We start from the raw sequence: 13,981 nt of genomic DNA, 5'->3' as shown, positions 1-13,981 counted from the left end.
TTGAATGTTACGACACATTCTGTTGGATGAGATTCTGTTTTTAAAGTTACTTATTTACCAAAGAAACGTTGGTGAAACAAATATATACACCCATATTGAAGTGCGAATATATAGCCCGACCTTTCATATATAATATATTCTTATTGACTTTTGCCTCATATAGTCTATGAGATGACTTAGGATTGGGTTTGGTCTACAAGGACAAAAAGGAGCAGTGATCATATCCAGCACTGTACTAGGTGTTTCAAGTAGTCAGCATGTCGGAAATGGAGGCTTAAACTAGTGTCTGGATGATGCTGCACTGTTTGGAAGAGGAATGCAAAAGCTACACTAGTTGGTGGCTGTTTTAACTTTAGGCATATATATGGCATTGAACCCTACATGGCTAGCTAGGTTGCAAGGAGTTAAATTTTGACATCAAGGGAAATATCGGTAAAACTTAAACAAAAACGGTGAAAATTGTGAGAAAAATGAAGAAATTTTGAATAAAATTTTAAGAAGTTGTTTATGTGATCAATTATCTATTATTTTTACTTGAAAAAAATTAGCCAACTATATGTGCATAAAAGTTTATATATTTCAAGATAAATGTAATACCCGCTTATGAGTTATGAATATTTTTACTTAAAGATGTTAACATAAATCAAGAAATATTAGTACTTTATGAAAGTCAATTGAATATACTTTATGATAATATTGTGGATATATCTTAATATCTGAAATCATTAGATATAGTATAAGATGAATAATAAGCTGAACATGGAATTGGAGCTGTGTTTCATCCTGTTAATTTGCATAACATGTCTTCATAATTAGCTTGACGCACAATTAACACAAGCCATAAATCTAACCAATGCAAGAATGTTTTGCATAAATCAAAGGGCATGTCCAAGGCATTTATCCAACAGCCAACTAAGAAAGGACTGTTATACTGCTTGGTTCTGTGCACACTACCATATAATAGACCAATATAAGGAGCATTTCTAACAAAAATATACTTGTTTCTTTCTACTTCATTCAACCAAACTACAAAATTATCATGTTATCAAAGTTTTCCCAAAAAATAGCAGGAAGGAAAATAATAACGAAAAAAAGACCGAGGTCAAAACCACTAATCCCAAATTTATGGCTCTATATTCCTCACCTAGAATCCTAATAAATTTAAGCTAATTAATACGAATACAGACAACACCCTTTGTGCAAAGCCAACTATCATCGCATGTTACCCTCTCGCAGGACATCCATCATATTGTATATCCGCTTATCTGCCTTTGAATGAACCTGCATTAATGCAAGATTTCACATAAGAAAGTGAAGGAGTGCATAGTCCTACCAGCATTATAACTAAACCACCAAGGCACCAAATGTATGATGAACAATATTTTTGCTAAATAACTGATGACTAATGCAATCAGATACAATATTAGAATCAGAATTTAACCAATATTTGTTCAGAATTTAACAATAATTCCTTTTTTTTTTTTTTTCTGAGACTAAAATTTCATAAGTTTAGAACAATGAGATGCTACAAACTAAAGGTAAGCGTGAACATATGTTGATTACAGTTGAATTATGCCAAGACCTATACTTTGAGTTGTAAACCATCATAACATTATTTGGAGTACTATAATAAGTAAAAAACAAAAAAGGACGGAAAAGCTTCAGCACCTTCTTAGCAAGGAAAATTACAGCATCAACTGTACCCTCTGCGTATATTGATCTACCACAAACATTATGCTGAAACTCAAATGAAACACTGCAAAAGGGAAAAGTAAATAAATGGAATAAGATTAAAAATTTATGCACACAAAATTTGAGAAAAAGAAATAAAGAAGTAAGGATATTTTTTATTACCTTTGATCAGGTGAAGTCAGATGATACATATGAAATGCATGACCAGACAAATGCTCCTCTGGAACTCCCACCATCTCTAGTTGCTGCTGGGGATCCCGGATCAATTGGATCTGATAAAATTCTCGAAAGATTGAAAAAAAAAAAAATGAAATGATTAAGGACTAGACAAAATTTATCCGACCCTGTTTGGCAATTCATGTATGTGGACTGACCACACTTCACCATAAAGCAACTAAGGTGTAATATAAGAAAGGGACTGACCACGCTTAAGCTTAATTACTGAGGCTTCTAATTCTTCCAATGTAGAATTACAAGATGAGGTAAAATGCATACAAGAACAGATCATATCAGACTGCCAAACTCTTTCAGTCCATGATGGTACATATATTGGCCAGATCCTGGCAGACAATATAGTGTTTTAAGGATCTATCTCTAGCAGTTTTAAAATTAATAAAACAAGGCTATTATTTCTTCTTTCAGACATGTTCACACCTATTAAAATGCATGAATGCCAAACAGAAACAGTGAAAGCCAAATAACATTCTCATTTGCAATATCCTTGCCACACAAAAACATACTAAGGTTAATGGTCTCTTTGAATAGCTTTCTAATCGACAAACAACAGAGGAAGGGAAGCAGAGGAAAATGATGAGGAAAAGAAATGCTGCGATTAACCATTTCTAGTTATTCAAAGCTATATTTAACCATGTATCATTAGCATACCTGATCCATATCAAAGGACACCCCCAACTTCTGGAAGCAAGAAATAACAGCCTTAGCAGTTCCAGATGTGTCAACTTTACTTGCTTGATGGGATTCCATCACCTAAAATTTTAAAAGATGAATCAGCTACATCAGTTAATATAATAAATAGAACACGCAGAAAACAAGCACCTTGAAAATTCACTGTTTTGAAATATATATTAACGATGAATAAAGGGTACAGAGTTGCAATATTAGTTTGTGCAATTTGTGGGAGTAAGAACACGAAGCTCAAAACAGAAAAACATACCACTAAAAACAACAACATGAACATGAACTGGAGTTCTAATGGACAAATTATTTTCCTGAAGTAAGAAGATACCAAAAGAATAAGACGACAATGTTTAAATGAGATATGAATTTGTCCTTTACTTTGCTAAGAGTTCAATTAAAAAAAAATAATAATCCTATTTTCCCATATAGGAAGATATAAGATAAATACAGATAAATACTAGTAGATTGTATCTTATTCTATATTTCGCATTTGTAATAAATTAAATGAAAAGGTGAAGTACCTGAAGGGAATAACCAGAGAAAGCCCCAGGAAATTGCTCAGCCATAATTTCCATGGCTGCAAGAAATGCAACTACCTATTTTTACCAAAAGAGTATTAGGATATGGAGTGAAGGTCCCAGAGTACTAAAAAACATTAGAAACCATTAAGGTACAAAATGCTGATCACCTGCTTTCCCATTTGTGGGGAAATTACAGCATAGACCTTAGAGTCTTCTACAGTCTTATACAGCTGATCCCTATCTCCACCAGTTGTTCCCATCACAAAGGGCACTCCAACTTTGCAATATAGCTCTGAATTATCTGCATATGACAGAAAAATATCCCAAAGAATCTAAACATAAAGTCACCTACTATTTTCCATTTGCAGCAATGGAAAAGTTTTCAAGCAAAAATGAGCCAAAATAGAGTTCAAACCTATGATATTTACCGTTTACTGCAGATGGCACAGTGAAGTCGACCACAATCAAATCAGGGTATTTCTCGAGAAGGGATGCAAGGGTGCTTTCTCTTTCAGAAGGACCATGCACCAGAATCTCATTTGCACCCACTTGGATGGTTTGCCCAGATTCCTCAGCAGAGCCAAATGATACGGGAACCACACTGAGTCCTGCAGACTCTGCTGCTTTGATAATAGCCTTCCCCATTTTGCCACTACATCCGTTAACCTGATCGAAAAAGCAAACACAAATTCAAGGCATCTCCCTTTAGTAATTACAACAATACATAAACATTCGAAATTTTCATTGGCCCGTCACAAGCTAGCATTCAAATTATCAAAGCAGCGAGCAATCTAGCTACTTCAAAAAAAAAAAGAATGATTAAACAAAAAAAAAATGAAAGCTAGCCCAAGTTTACATTTTGCATTACCATGATAGGAACGTCAATCTTGTTCTTGGACATAGACTTCTCAACATCTTGGTTGGGTATGGCTGAAATTGACATCTTTGGGACCATGTTCATAGCTAGTGATGATGATGATGATCTTTGGTTGCGTTTAATATCCAATCTACTGGTTCCACTTCCAGCCAAGAATGCCAGCTTCTGCTGCTGAACAAGGACACAATTGGGTGGGACTTTGAGGATGGACGCCATTGTACGGAGTCTGAGCGAGTTCAGCTACCTTGGGGTTTAGGGTTTTAGATGCTAGAAGAAATTATTCCTCTCAATAAAATATAGACGCATTCAATTTATTTTTGAGAAAAATCTCAAAATTTTAAATCTTGGAGGAACAGAGAGAGAGAGAGCTTCGAAGCGTACCGTTGGAAGTGGCGGGCGGCTGCTGTGTCTGAGTGGCTGACGAGTGACGGCTCGAAAACCAGAAGAAGCTGAAAGGGGAAGAATGAAGTGTTTGTTTGTGACACTTCAGCAGCGTTCGCGACTTCGCGTGGTTGGGGGAGGCTCAAGTGTTTGTTTTTTTTTGGGCCAAAGTATATTTTTGGTGTCTATAATTTAACGAAGTTTTCACTTTAGTCCGGTTTTTTAATTTAGGTCCAAACTGTTAACTCAATTAATTTTTTAAATGAAAATATGACGTAACAACATATATAAATGAATATTTTAGACATTTCATGTTTAATACGGTATAAATAAACAATTTAAAAAATTAAATAAAATATCATTAAAAAAGAAAAAAAAAACTTAAATAATTAAGAAAAAAAGATATGTGTCCAAATGTGATTAGGCAAACGTCACTCGGTTAAATGAGTTTCACTCATAGGTAAGGGTAGGAATGGGTCGGTTTTTACCCGACAACCAACCGACAATCGACACATTTTCTCAGCCGATAATCAACCAACAACCGACCCACAATAGTCGGGTCGGTTGGTACCAACCGAACCACAAAAGGCAAGTCGGGAGGTGGTTATAAAATATGAGAAAGTCAGTTGCCCGACAACCGACTCGAGCAACCGACTTTATGTAAAATTATGAGCTTATGTTCTATTGTTTGGGGTATGTCATGTGTGTGTTAAAAAAAACCAATCACCTAGGCCTAGGCCCAAACTTAATCCCAGCCCTATCAGTATCAGACTATCCTTTCATCTCTATTCTCTCGACTCTCTCATCTCTCAGTCTCACTTTCTCATCTTCACTCATCAATCTCATCACCGGCGATGGCGACCACAACACCGACAACGGCGACCCTATCACTATCAGACTCTCACTCTCTGTCTCATCTCATCTCCTCTCCCCTTCGTCTCTCTGTTCTCTCTTCTCTCCCTCGTTCAAGTCTCCTTCTCCGGCTCGTGTGTCGCTGCGATTCCTGGTCTCTGATCATCCTGGACATCTTTCTCTTCATCTTCGCACACTCTCTGCAATGCTTTTCCTAGCCCGAGCTCACTTCCACGTCGCCATCAGCCAGAGCTTCCCAGCCCGCGCTGAGACCGCCTTCGAGCTCCACCATTTCGTCTTCTCCTCCTTCCTCTTTCTCTAGTCTTCGTCGTGTGTGGCAGAGATTGACTGTACTGCGTTTTTTATTGGGTTTTGATTGGAATTTCAATTTTCTGGATTTGATTGGAATTTCGATTGGGTTTTAATGGATTTGCAGGGATCGACACTGCTTTTTTTACTGGGTTTTGATTGGATTTTCAATTGGGTTTTGTTGGATTTGTAGGGATCGACATTGCGTTTTTTACTAGGTTTGATTGGAATTTCAATTTGCTGAATTTGGGCTGGATAGCTTAATCACAGTGCATTTTGGTAGAGGGACAAAAGTCGAGTGAAACCATTATCGACCCGCCTTATATCGGCTTTATCGGTTGCCCGACTCACAATAGTCGGGTCGGTTGGTGGTTGTTGAAACTGGCCAACCTCGGTTGTTCAGGTGAGTCAGTTGTTTGGCCGATATAGGCCCGACCCGACCCCTTCCCAGCCCTACTCATAGGTTATTTAAAATGTCCAAAATATTCATGTTACATCATATTTCTACCAACAATTTAAATCTAAATCTTGGAGGAACAGACAGAGAGAGAGAAAAAAAAAAAAAAAAAAAGAGAAAGAGCTTCAAAGCGTACTATTGGAAATGGCGGGCGGTTGTTGAGTTTGAGTGGCTGACGAGTGACGACTGGAAGCCTGGAAAGCCAGAAGAAGCTGAAAGAGGAAAAATGAGGCTTCAGCAGCGTTCGCGACTTCGCGTGGTTAGGGGAAGCTCAAGTTTTTTGTTTTTGTTTTTTTTTTAAAAGTGAAACCGCACAACCACAACATTGTTTTGAACATTTTCACTTGAAAAAAACCCAAGAACAAAGGGAGGGTTGTTCAAAATCCAATCCAATATGCTCAAACCGACCAATACAATTTTATCTTATCAAATTTGATCAGATTTGATGATTTTGGCAAATTGAATTGAATCTTAATATTGAAAAATTGACATGTTTGGATCGGATGCTAAATTTCCATGTCAAAATTTAATGAAAACCAATCCAACCAAATGCAGTAGGTTTCATACTTCTTTAATGTTGTAGGCATTTGAAAATGTAGAATCTAATGAGTTAATTAAATAAATTATTTGATAAACTTTGTTCGGAACAATATTTGCAAAATACATTCTTTAGAATTTAATCTCCATTTCACTTATAATTTTATTAAAATTTATAATTACATTTAATTTGAAATCAATTTGATATGTTTTCAATATTTTTTTTATTTATTAAGAAACCGATCATCCGATCTAATATCAATTGAATCAGATTGGATTGGATTCTGATCTTAGATCAGATTAGATTGAATTGTAAAATCTATAATCCAATAAAAATTGGATTGGATGCGGATTTACAAAAAATTATGGTATTCCAAATGACAAATATCCTATTGGATTTCTTTGTTTTTTCAGTCAATACAATAAACCAGATTTCTTTCTTTAATAAATTACTCATAAACCCAGTTTTTTAAAGATTTTTAACCGAAAACCCAACTGTTTTGGCGACAAAATCTTGGTTCACGTGTCGAACTGAGAATGGTTGCGCCTTTTTGAATTCTTTTAAATGTGCATGGGCGTGCCACCGACTGGGATGAAACCGTAGGCCAGAAAGATATATGAATTGCCTTTCAGACCAAGTCTGACTTCTAATTAGGTGATTGTGCGGCCGAGAGAAAACCAAACTCGGCCTAAGTTCTTTCTATGCTTGAGAAGGTTCAGGACTTCACTGTGACCTCAAAACCCTAGCCCTGTGTGTGAACTCACTGACAAGATGGGTCGGGGCTTGTGTATGTGGTTGAAAGAAAAATCAGTGAACTTTTATGAAGAAACTAAGGAAATATGGTTAAGGTGATACTCATATAAACAACAGTAGTCTTGACTGTAAATATCATCCTTGACCATACATGGGTGAGAAAGAAAACAAACTAAAGAAATAAGAAGCTAGATCTAAAATGAGAAAAGACAATATATAAATGAAACTAAATATTAAAATGCAATAACTAAAGAGATCTAGCTTTTAGAAGAAATAAATACTGGGAATAGAAGTAAGCAAGCAATAAATAAGCAAATAAAGAGATAATATTAGTATAATAATATTACTGTTGGGCTTAATTTATAATATATTTTCTATCCCAAAATTATACATTTTAGTCATTGTTTTTAGTATTTTAATTGTTGTTTTGATTATCTAGTTAATTATTGGATTTTACTGGTTTTTGTTTTATTTCATTTTAAGTTTTAACTAAATTAGGGTGTACTTTACTTTATTTGTGGTTGAGATTTTGTTTTAGAATAATGCTATACTTACCACATTTTTTATACCACATTCTTATACCATCTCACGTGTCATTACTTTATTGGACAGAGTTTTTCTTTTTCTTTTTGGGTTTTTCTTTTTATTTTTTAGTATCCAATGTATGAATGCCATGTAAGTTGCCACATAAGATGGTATGAAATTATGGTATAAAAATGTGGTATACCTAGCACTACTGTTTATTTTAATTTGATGTGTGCTATACATTTTGTAGAATTAATTGTGGCCCAAAAAGAAACAAAGAATAAAGAAGGCCAAGAAAGGAAGCCCAAGCTGCCGCATGACTCTCCAACTCTCTCCAGTTCACTAGCCCACGTGAAGAACAAAGCCAACAATAAATTTGATTAATCAAAGCAAATAGAGGGGATTAGAGGAAGCGAAAGGGAACCGTCACGCAAGCCCAAAGGCCAACGGTTCTTTTGCTATAAATTGCCCAAGGGTTTACAACTATACATAACACAACAATCCAGCAGAGTAGTTTAGGGTTTCATAAGCTAAATCTCCCACAAAAATGGCGTCTCTCAAGGAACCCATCAGCAACCAAACCGATGTGGCATTGCAAATCACGAAGCAACTGCTTGTCACCGGAGAAGGCAAGAACCAGAACATGGTGTACTCGCCGTTGTCCATCCACGTGGCCCTGAGTTTGCTTGCGGCTGGGTCAAAGGGTTGCACCCTGAACCAGTTGCTCTCTTTCCTCAAGTCCAAGTCCACGGACCAACTCAACTCCTTGGCCTCCGATCTCCTCCCCTTGCTCTCTGCCGACGAATCCCCCAGCGGCGGGCCCCGCGTGCGTTTTGCCAATGGCATTTGGGTCGAGAAGACTACCCCTCTCAAGCCTTGTTTCAAAGAGGTGGTGGACTCTGCCTACAAGGCGGCTCTGAAAGAAGTCGATTTTCGCAACAAGTTTCAACAAGTGGGAATGGAAGTGAATTCATGGGCCGAAAAGGAGACTAACGGGCTTATCAAACAGGTCCTTCCTCCTGATTCAGTTGACCACCTAACAAGGGTCATCTTTGCAAATGCATTGTACTTCAAAGCATTTTGGAGTCAAAAATTTCATCCAATAATGACAAAAAAGCGTGACTTCCACCTTCTCAATGGGAACGTTGTTAAGGCGCCCATGATGGTCAGAGATTATGAGGAAGAGTTTGTAAGGGTGTTTGATGGCTTCAAAGTCTTAGAGCGTCCATACCAACAAGGTCTGACCCATACCAATAAGGGTCGTCAATTCTCCATGTGCTTTTTCCTTCCTGATGCGAATGATGGGCTGCCATATTTGGAGCAAAAACTTTGTACTGAGCCTGGGTTCTTAGATCGCCATTTCCCTTATGAAAGAGCTTTAGTGAGTATCTTGGGAATTCCCAAGTTTAAGATTTCTTGTGGGTTTGATGCTTCTCAAGTTGTGAAGGATTTGGGACTGGTGTTGCCTTTCAGTGAAGTTGAAGCAGAAATCACAGAGATGGTGGAGGCTCTTCCGGGTGAGGAACCTTATTATGTTGACGGCATACACCATGGATCCTTCATTGAAGTTACTGAAGAAGGCACAGAAGCTGGAGCTGTTACCTTTCCTACAGTGAAAGGTTTTGGTACTCCTCCTTTTGCTTATGAGTTTGTGGCTGATCATCCCTTCTTGTTCCTCATCAGAGAACAAATTACTGGAACAGTGCTTTTCATTGGGCATGTGCTCAATCCCCTTCAAGGCTGATTTTTATATAAGATGTGCAAACAAGTGAAGGGCAATCCTACAAGACAGTGGTTCCATTTATATTTCTCCTAGCTAGATATAGTATATTACTAAGAATTATGGTTTTATGAAAAAATGTCTTACGTGGTTCCATATTGATCAAATCCTTTTTCTTTGGACCAACGCCTTTCTCATTGACTTCAGTCTTGCTTTGTTTCCTTATCAAGTTATCATTTAGTTTTTAGTTTTATTTCTCATTGATGTTATGTTATATTCAAAGCCTTTCTCATTGACAACAGTCTTGCTTTGTTTTATTTTTCTTTTCTTTTTATTTGATGTATAGGTACTATTTTTGGGTCTGATATGTGATATGAATAGGTGTTTATAAACATGGGAAGCACGGTAACAACAACAACAAAAAAACATGGGAAGGACAATGTTCTTTGGTGCACGTATTTGTTACATGATGGTGTTACACATATGGATCAAAGTCTTTGTTATAGAATAAACACCCATATATGTTTGTTTGAAATCTTTTTTATTTTTTATTGCATGCATGTTTCTTTGAAATCTCAATAAATCAACAAATAATTGTGATAATTATCAAAATGATTTGCAAGATATTGAGTGATTATATATATGGTTTTATTGGATTTAGGCTTAGTTTAGGCTTAGTAAAAAGGTGTTTGGTAAATTGTAATGTAAAACTGTTGTGGTTATTTATAATTACTAAAATGAGGGTATTATGAGTAAAAGGGCAAATCACTTTTTCATTTTTTTACCAAACATCAAAACTGTTGTGGGTGATTGAGAATTGTCATCCACAACAACTTTTGGGTCCTCCACAACAATCCCAAACAGAGCCTACGGACTCGTTTGGGATTGTAGTTAGACAACCAAAATCTGTTATATATAGTTGAAAATTCTAGGTTACTCACAACAGTTTTAGTGTATGATAATAAAAACAAAATCTACAGTGTTTCACAATTCTAGGTCACTCAACTCAACTAGAAGAAGTCACATATGGCCTATGTCAAGAATTCTATCAATAGGACCATTCTATCACATATGGACAATCAACGTCTCTCCCATATACCTGATGGCTGGTGTTACTCATACAAAAGTCTTTGTTATAGAATAAGCACTCATAGCAGTTTGTTTGAACCTGATTTTCGATACAATTAACAATCTCGATCATTGGATACAAATTTGAAACTTCATAAATTAGGAAAATTGATCTTGATAATTATCGATGTAATTGATTTGTCACTGGTGATGGTGATATTAACATGATTTAATAAATACAGAGATTTCATTGGAATTCTTTTTTTTTTTTTTTGGGTACAAATTTCATTGGAGATTATTTAGTCATAATTAATTATCATTTGATTTGATCCTTGGGAATCAAGGTACATAACTATGTCAAAGTTTTGGTTCAATCAGAAGCTATATATGGCCTAGGTCAAGAATTCTATTTATATACTAGAGCATTCGCCTCAATACGTACCCAACACGTACATGGATTCAATGTCTTTCAGTTAGACTCAAGCTCTTCTAATTAAGATCTAGTTTCTTAGTACTTATTTTCGTTCATGCCTCTGTATTTATTTAATCAAACCAACAATGGCAACAAATCAATTTTTCATGTTCTTCGATCTGTTGAGAACGATTTAAACCTTGTTTTAACCTAAATAAAAAACAATATAACTTTTGCACGTTTTTCCCTTAAAATATTGGAACTCATCCAATGATTTATTTTTTCAACAGTTAAAAAAATAAGAATTAAATAGCCAAATATTTTAAATATTCTTTTAAAAAAACTGAATATTTACATATGAAAAGTATATTGAAATACATTCTTTGAGTCAAAATAATAAAGTTTTTTGTGTTTTTTTTTTTTTTTTTTTGAATGAGAGTTGGAGTGTACCAAAAAAGAAAAAAGAAAATTTAGAGAAATAAAACAAGAGATGAAGTGATGCAATCCTTGTGCAGCAAGTAACAGAGGTGCGACCCTAAGCCCAAGGGGTTTTCTGCTGTATATAAAAAGCCTAAGGCTTTACATATCAATACCGATGTGTAGCAAAGAGTAGCTAAATCTCCCACATAATCAATGGCGTCTCTCATAGCCATCGCAAGCGCATCAAGCCAAACGATTTTGTCTTCCTTGTTCAACGTACGGCCTCTGATCTCTTCTCGTTTCACCTCCCTTCACAACAACAACAACAACAACAACATCAAAACCCAATCCTTCATCACAAAAGCTCTAAGCACCTCTGCGCTCCCAAATGAGTACCTCTGCACTGATCAATTGGAAACTCAAAAAGATCTCAAACAAGCCATCAGCAACCAAACCGACGTCGCTTTGAGACTCTCCAAGCCCCTACTTCTGATCCAAGGCAAGAATAAGAACATGGTGTACTCGCCGCTGTCCATCCACACGGTGCTGAGCGTGATCGCGGCTGGGTCAAAGGGTTCCACCTTGGACCAGTTGCTATCTTTCCTCAACTCTAATTCCACCGACCAACTTAACTCTTTGGCCGCTGATCTCATTCCATTTGTCTTCGCCGACGGATCCAGTCGCGGCGGTCCCTGCTTGTCTTTTGCCAATGGTCTTTGGGTCGAGAAGAAGACCCCTCTCAAGCCTCCTTTCAAACAGGTAGTGAACACGGCCTACAAGGCAGCTCTGAACCAAGTCGATTTCATGACCAAGTTTGAACAAGTGAGACTTGAGGTGAATTCATGGGCCGAAAAGGAGACTAAGGGCCTCATCAAAGATGTTCTTCCTCCTGGTTCAGTTCACAGCCTAACCAGGGTCATCTTTGCAAATGCATTGTACTTCAAAGGAGCCTGGGTTGACGAGTTTACTACATTAAGAAACAAGTCCGATTTCCACCTTCCCGATGGGAGCTCCATAATGGAAGTACCCTTCATGACAAGAAGTGGGAGAGAGTTTGCAACTTCTTTTGACGGTTTCAAAGTTTTAGAGATCCCTTACAAACAAGGCAAAGACGAGCGGCGTCGTTTCTCCATGTGCTTGTTTCTTCCGGATGCAAAAGATGGACTGCCAGATTTGGCAGAGAAACTTTGTTCCGAGTCCGGGTTCATAGATCGCTACCTTCCCTGCGAAAAAGTTAGAATGGGTGAGTTTAGAATCCCAAAGTTTAAGATTTCTGGTGCGTTTGAAGCTTCGGAAGTTCTCATGGGTTTAGGTCTGGAGTTGCCTTTCAGTATATATGGAGCAGAAGTGACAGAGATGGTGGAGAAAGCTGTGGGTGACGAACCTTATTATGTTTCCAGCATACACCATAAATCTTTCATTGATTTTAATGAACAAGGCACAGAAGCTGCAGCTGTTACAACTTTTTGTGTAAGTGGTGGTCGTTGGCTTAGACCTTTGGATGAGAAGAAGATAGACTTTGTGGCTGATCACCCATTCATGTTCCTCATTAGAGAACAAATGACTGGAACGGTGCTATTCATTGGGCATGTGCTCAACCCTCTTCAAGGCTGATTATTGAAACTATTATATAGGTATATGGGGGCTTCATTGGGAAAATAAATCAAACAATTCAAAGGTAACCATACAAGGCATTGGTTCGATATTTCTATTTGATTTCATTTTAATTTTGGTTTCTTTGTTTTTTTTTTTTTTTGTTGTTGCTGGTTTTACATTTTATGAATGGGTTTTTTTTTAGTATGATATATCATTATTATTATATATATGAATGGAAAAAACAATGGTGTTAGAATAAGCAACTATATAACTTTGTTTGGACCAGCGCGGTTAATACATCTCCGTTACATGTAATTTTTCCGGCATTTGGATATGGAATCGAAACTTTAAAAACTTAATAAATTATGAAAATGAAGATAATTATCTAACTGACTTGACAGACTATTGACTTGACATACTATTTGGTTGATTATATATATGTAACTAAATTTATTACTTATTGTCATGATTTGATATTTAGGAGATTTGTACATATATGTATGGTATTTTATTGAAGATTATTTAGTCTTAATTATCTTATGATTTGATTTGATATGGTCCTGGAATCAAGGCACACAGCTATCTCAGAATTTTGGTTAAGAACGTTATAAATAGAAAGGATGGCGCCAATTAACGTCTTGACATATAATGACACGGAGCTTGGAGAATAAACATGTCAAAGTGCTCATGTACTTAATTTGATGGTTGGCTGCCCACAATCAATGCTCACTACATAAGTGCATAAGCCACAAAGTCCACCAATACATTAAGCAATTAGCTAATTGTTTAAGTTTTCTGTTTTTCTGGTTTGCTCATGGTGAGGATTATCTTCCTCCCTAGCTTTAATTTAGTTAGTACGTTGGCTAGGTTTATGTCTCCGGCCACAATAAACAGCTTGTGTGTTCTTACGTTGATCCACCAAGGTGTGGCTGCGTGTGTGAG

The 13,981-nt window shown here is 36.6% G+C and overlaps 1 protein-coding gene and 2 pseudogenes across 2 annotated transcripts; 2 read left to right on the top strand and 1 right to left on the bottom strand.

Moving 5' to 3' along the window:
- Nucleotides 1-754: 754 nt before the first annotated feature.
- LOC147273532 (4-hydroxy-tetrahydrodipicolinate reductase 2, chloroplastic-like) lies at nucleotides 755-4,537 on the bottom strand. 2 transcript variants are annotated; one of them, XM_086257305.1, is made up of 9 exons: nucleotides 4,390-4,537; nucleotides 4,000-4,275; nucleotides 3,560-3,797; nucleotides 3,299-3,432; nucleotides 3,132-3,206; nucleotides 2,578-2,679; nucleotides 1,855-1,964; nucleotides 1,669-1,756; nucleotides 755-1,281 (listed from the first exon to the last, which is right to left on the bottom strand). In XM_086257305.1, the coding sequence occupies exons 2-9, from the start codon at nucleotides 4,222-4,224 to the stop codon at nucleotides 1,213-1,215; spliced, it is 1,041 nt and encodes a 346-aa protein (XP_086113431.1). In that variant the 5' UTR covers nucleotides 4,225-4,275; nucleotides 4,390-4,537; the 3' UTR covers nucleotides 755-1,212. The 2 variants fall into 2 exon arrangements, with proteins under 2 accessions (XP_086113431.1, XP_086113432.1); XM_086257306.1 differs by having other exon boundaries at nucleotides 4,000-4,252.
- A 3,833-nt stretch (nucleotides 4,538-8,370) lies between these two features.
- LOC147273531 (serpin-ZX pseudogene) lies at nucleotides 8,371-9,567 on the top strand (annotated as a pseudogene).
- Nucleotides 9,568-11,656: 2,089 nt separating this feature from the next.
- On the top strand, nucleotides 11,657-13,057 carry LOC147273530 (serpin-ZX pseudogene; annotated as a pseudogene).
- The last annotated feature ends 924 nt before the right edge of the window (nucleotides 13,058-13,981 follow it).

Source organism: Dryas octopetala, chromosome 9 (genome assembly GCF_963921425.1).
Source record: "Dryas octopetala chromosome 9, drDryOcto1.1, whole genome shotgun sequence".
In the NCBI taxonomy this organism is placed as follows: Eukaryota; Viridiplantae; Streptophyta; class Magnoliopsida; order Rosales; family Rosaceae; genus Dryas; species Dryas octopetala.
This window is presented reverse-complemented; position numbering and strand designations above follow the sequence as displayed.

Bases quoted from the DNA above. Each gene is read 5' to 3' on its own strand.
- LOC147273532 (XM_086257305.1), bottom strand. From the start codon at position 4,224: ATGGCGTCCATCCTCAAAGTCCCACCCAATTGTGTCCTTGTTCAGCAG. The intron at 3,798-3,999 runs GTAATGCAAAAT...TTTTTCGATCAG, and splicing joins AGATTGACGTTCCTATCATG to GTTAACGGATGTAGTGGCAA. The intron at 3,433-3,559 runs GTAAATATCATA...TGTCATATGCAG, and splicing joins TGTGCCATCTGCAGTAAACG to ATAATTCAGAGCTATATTGC.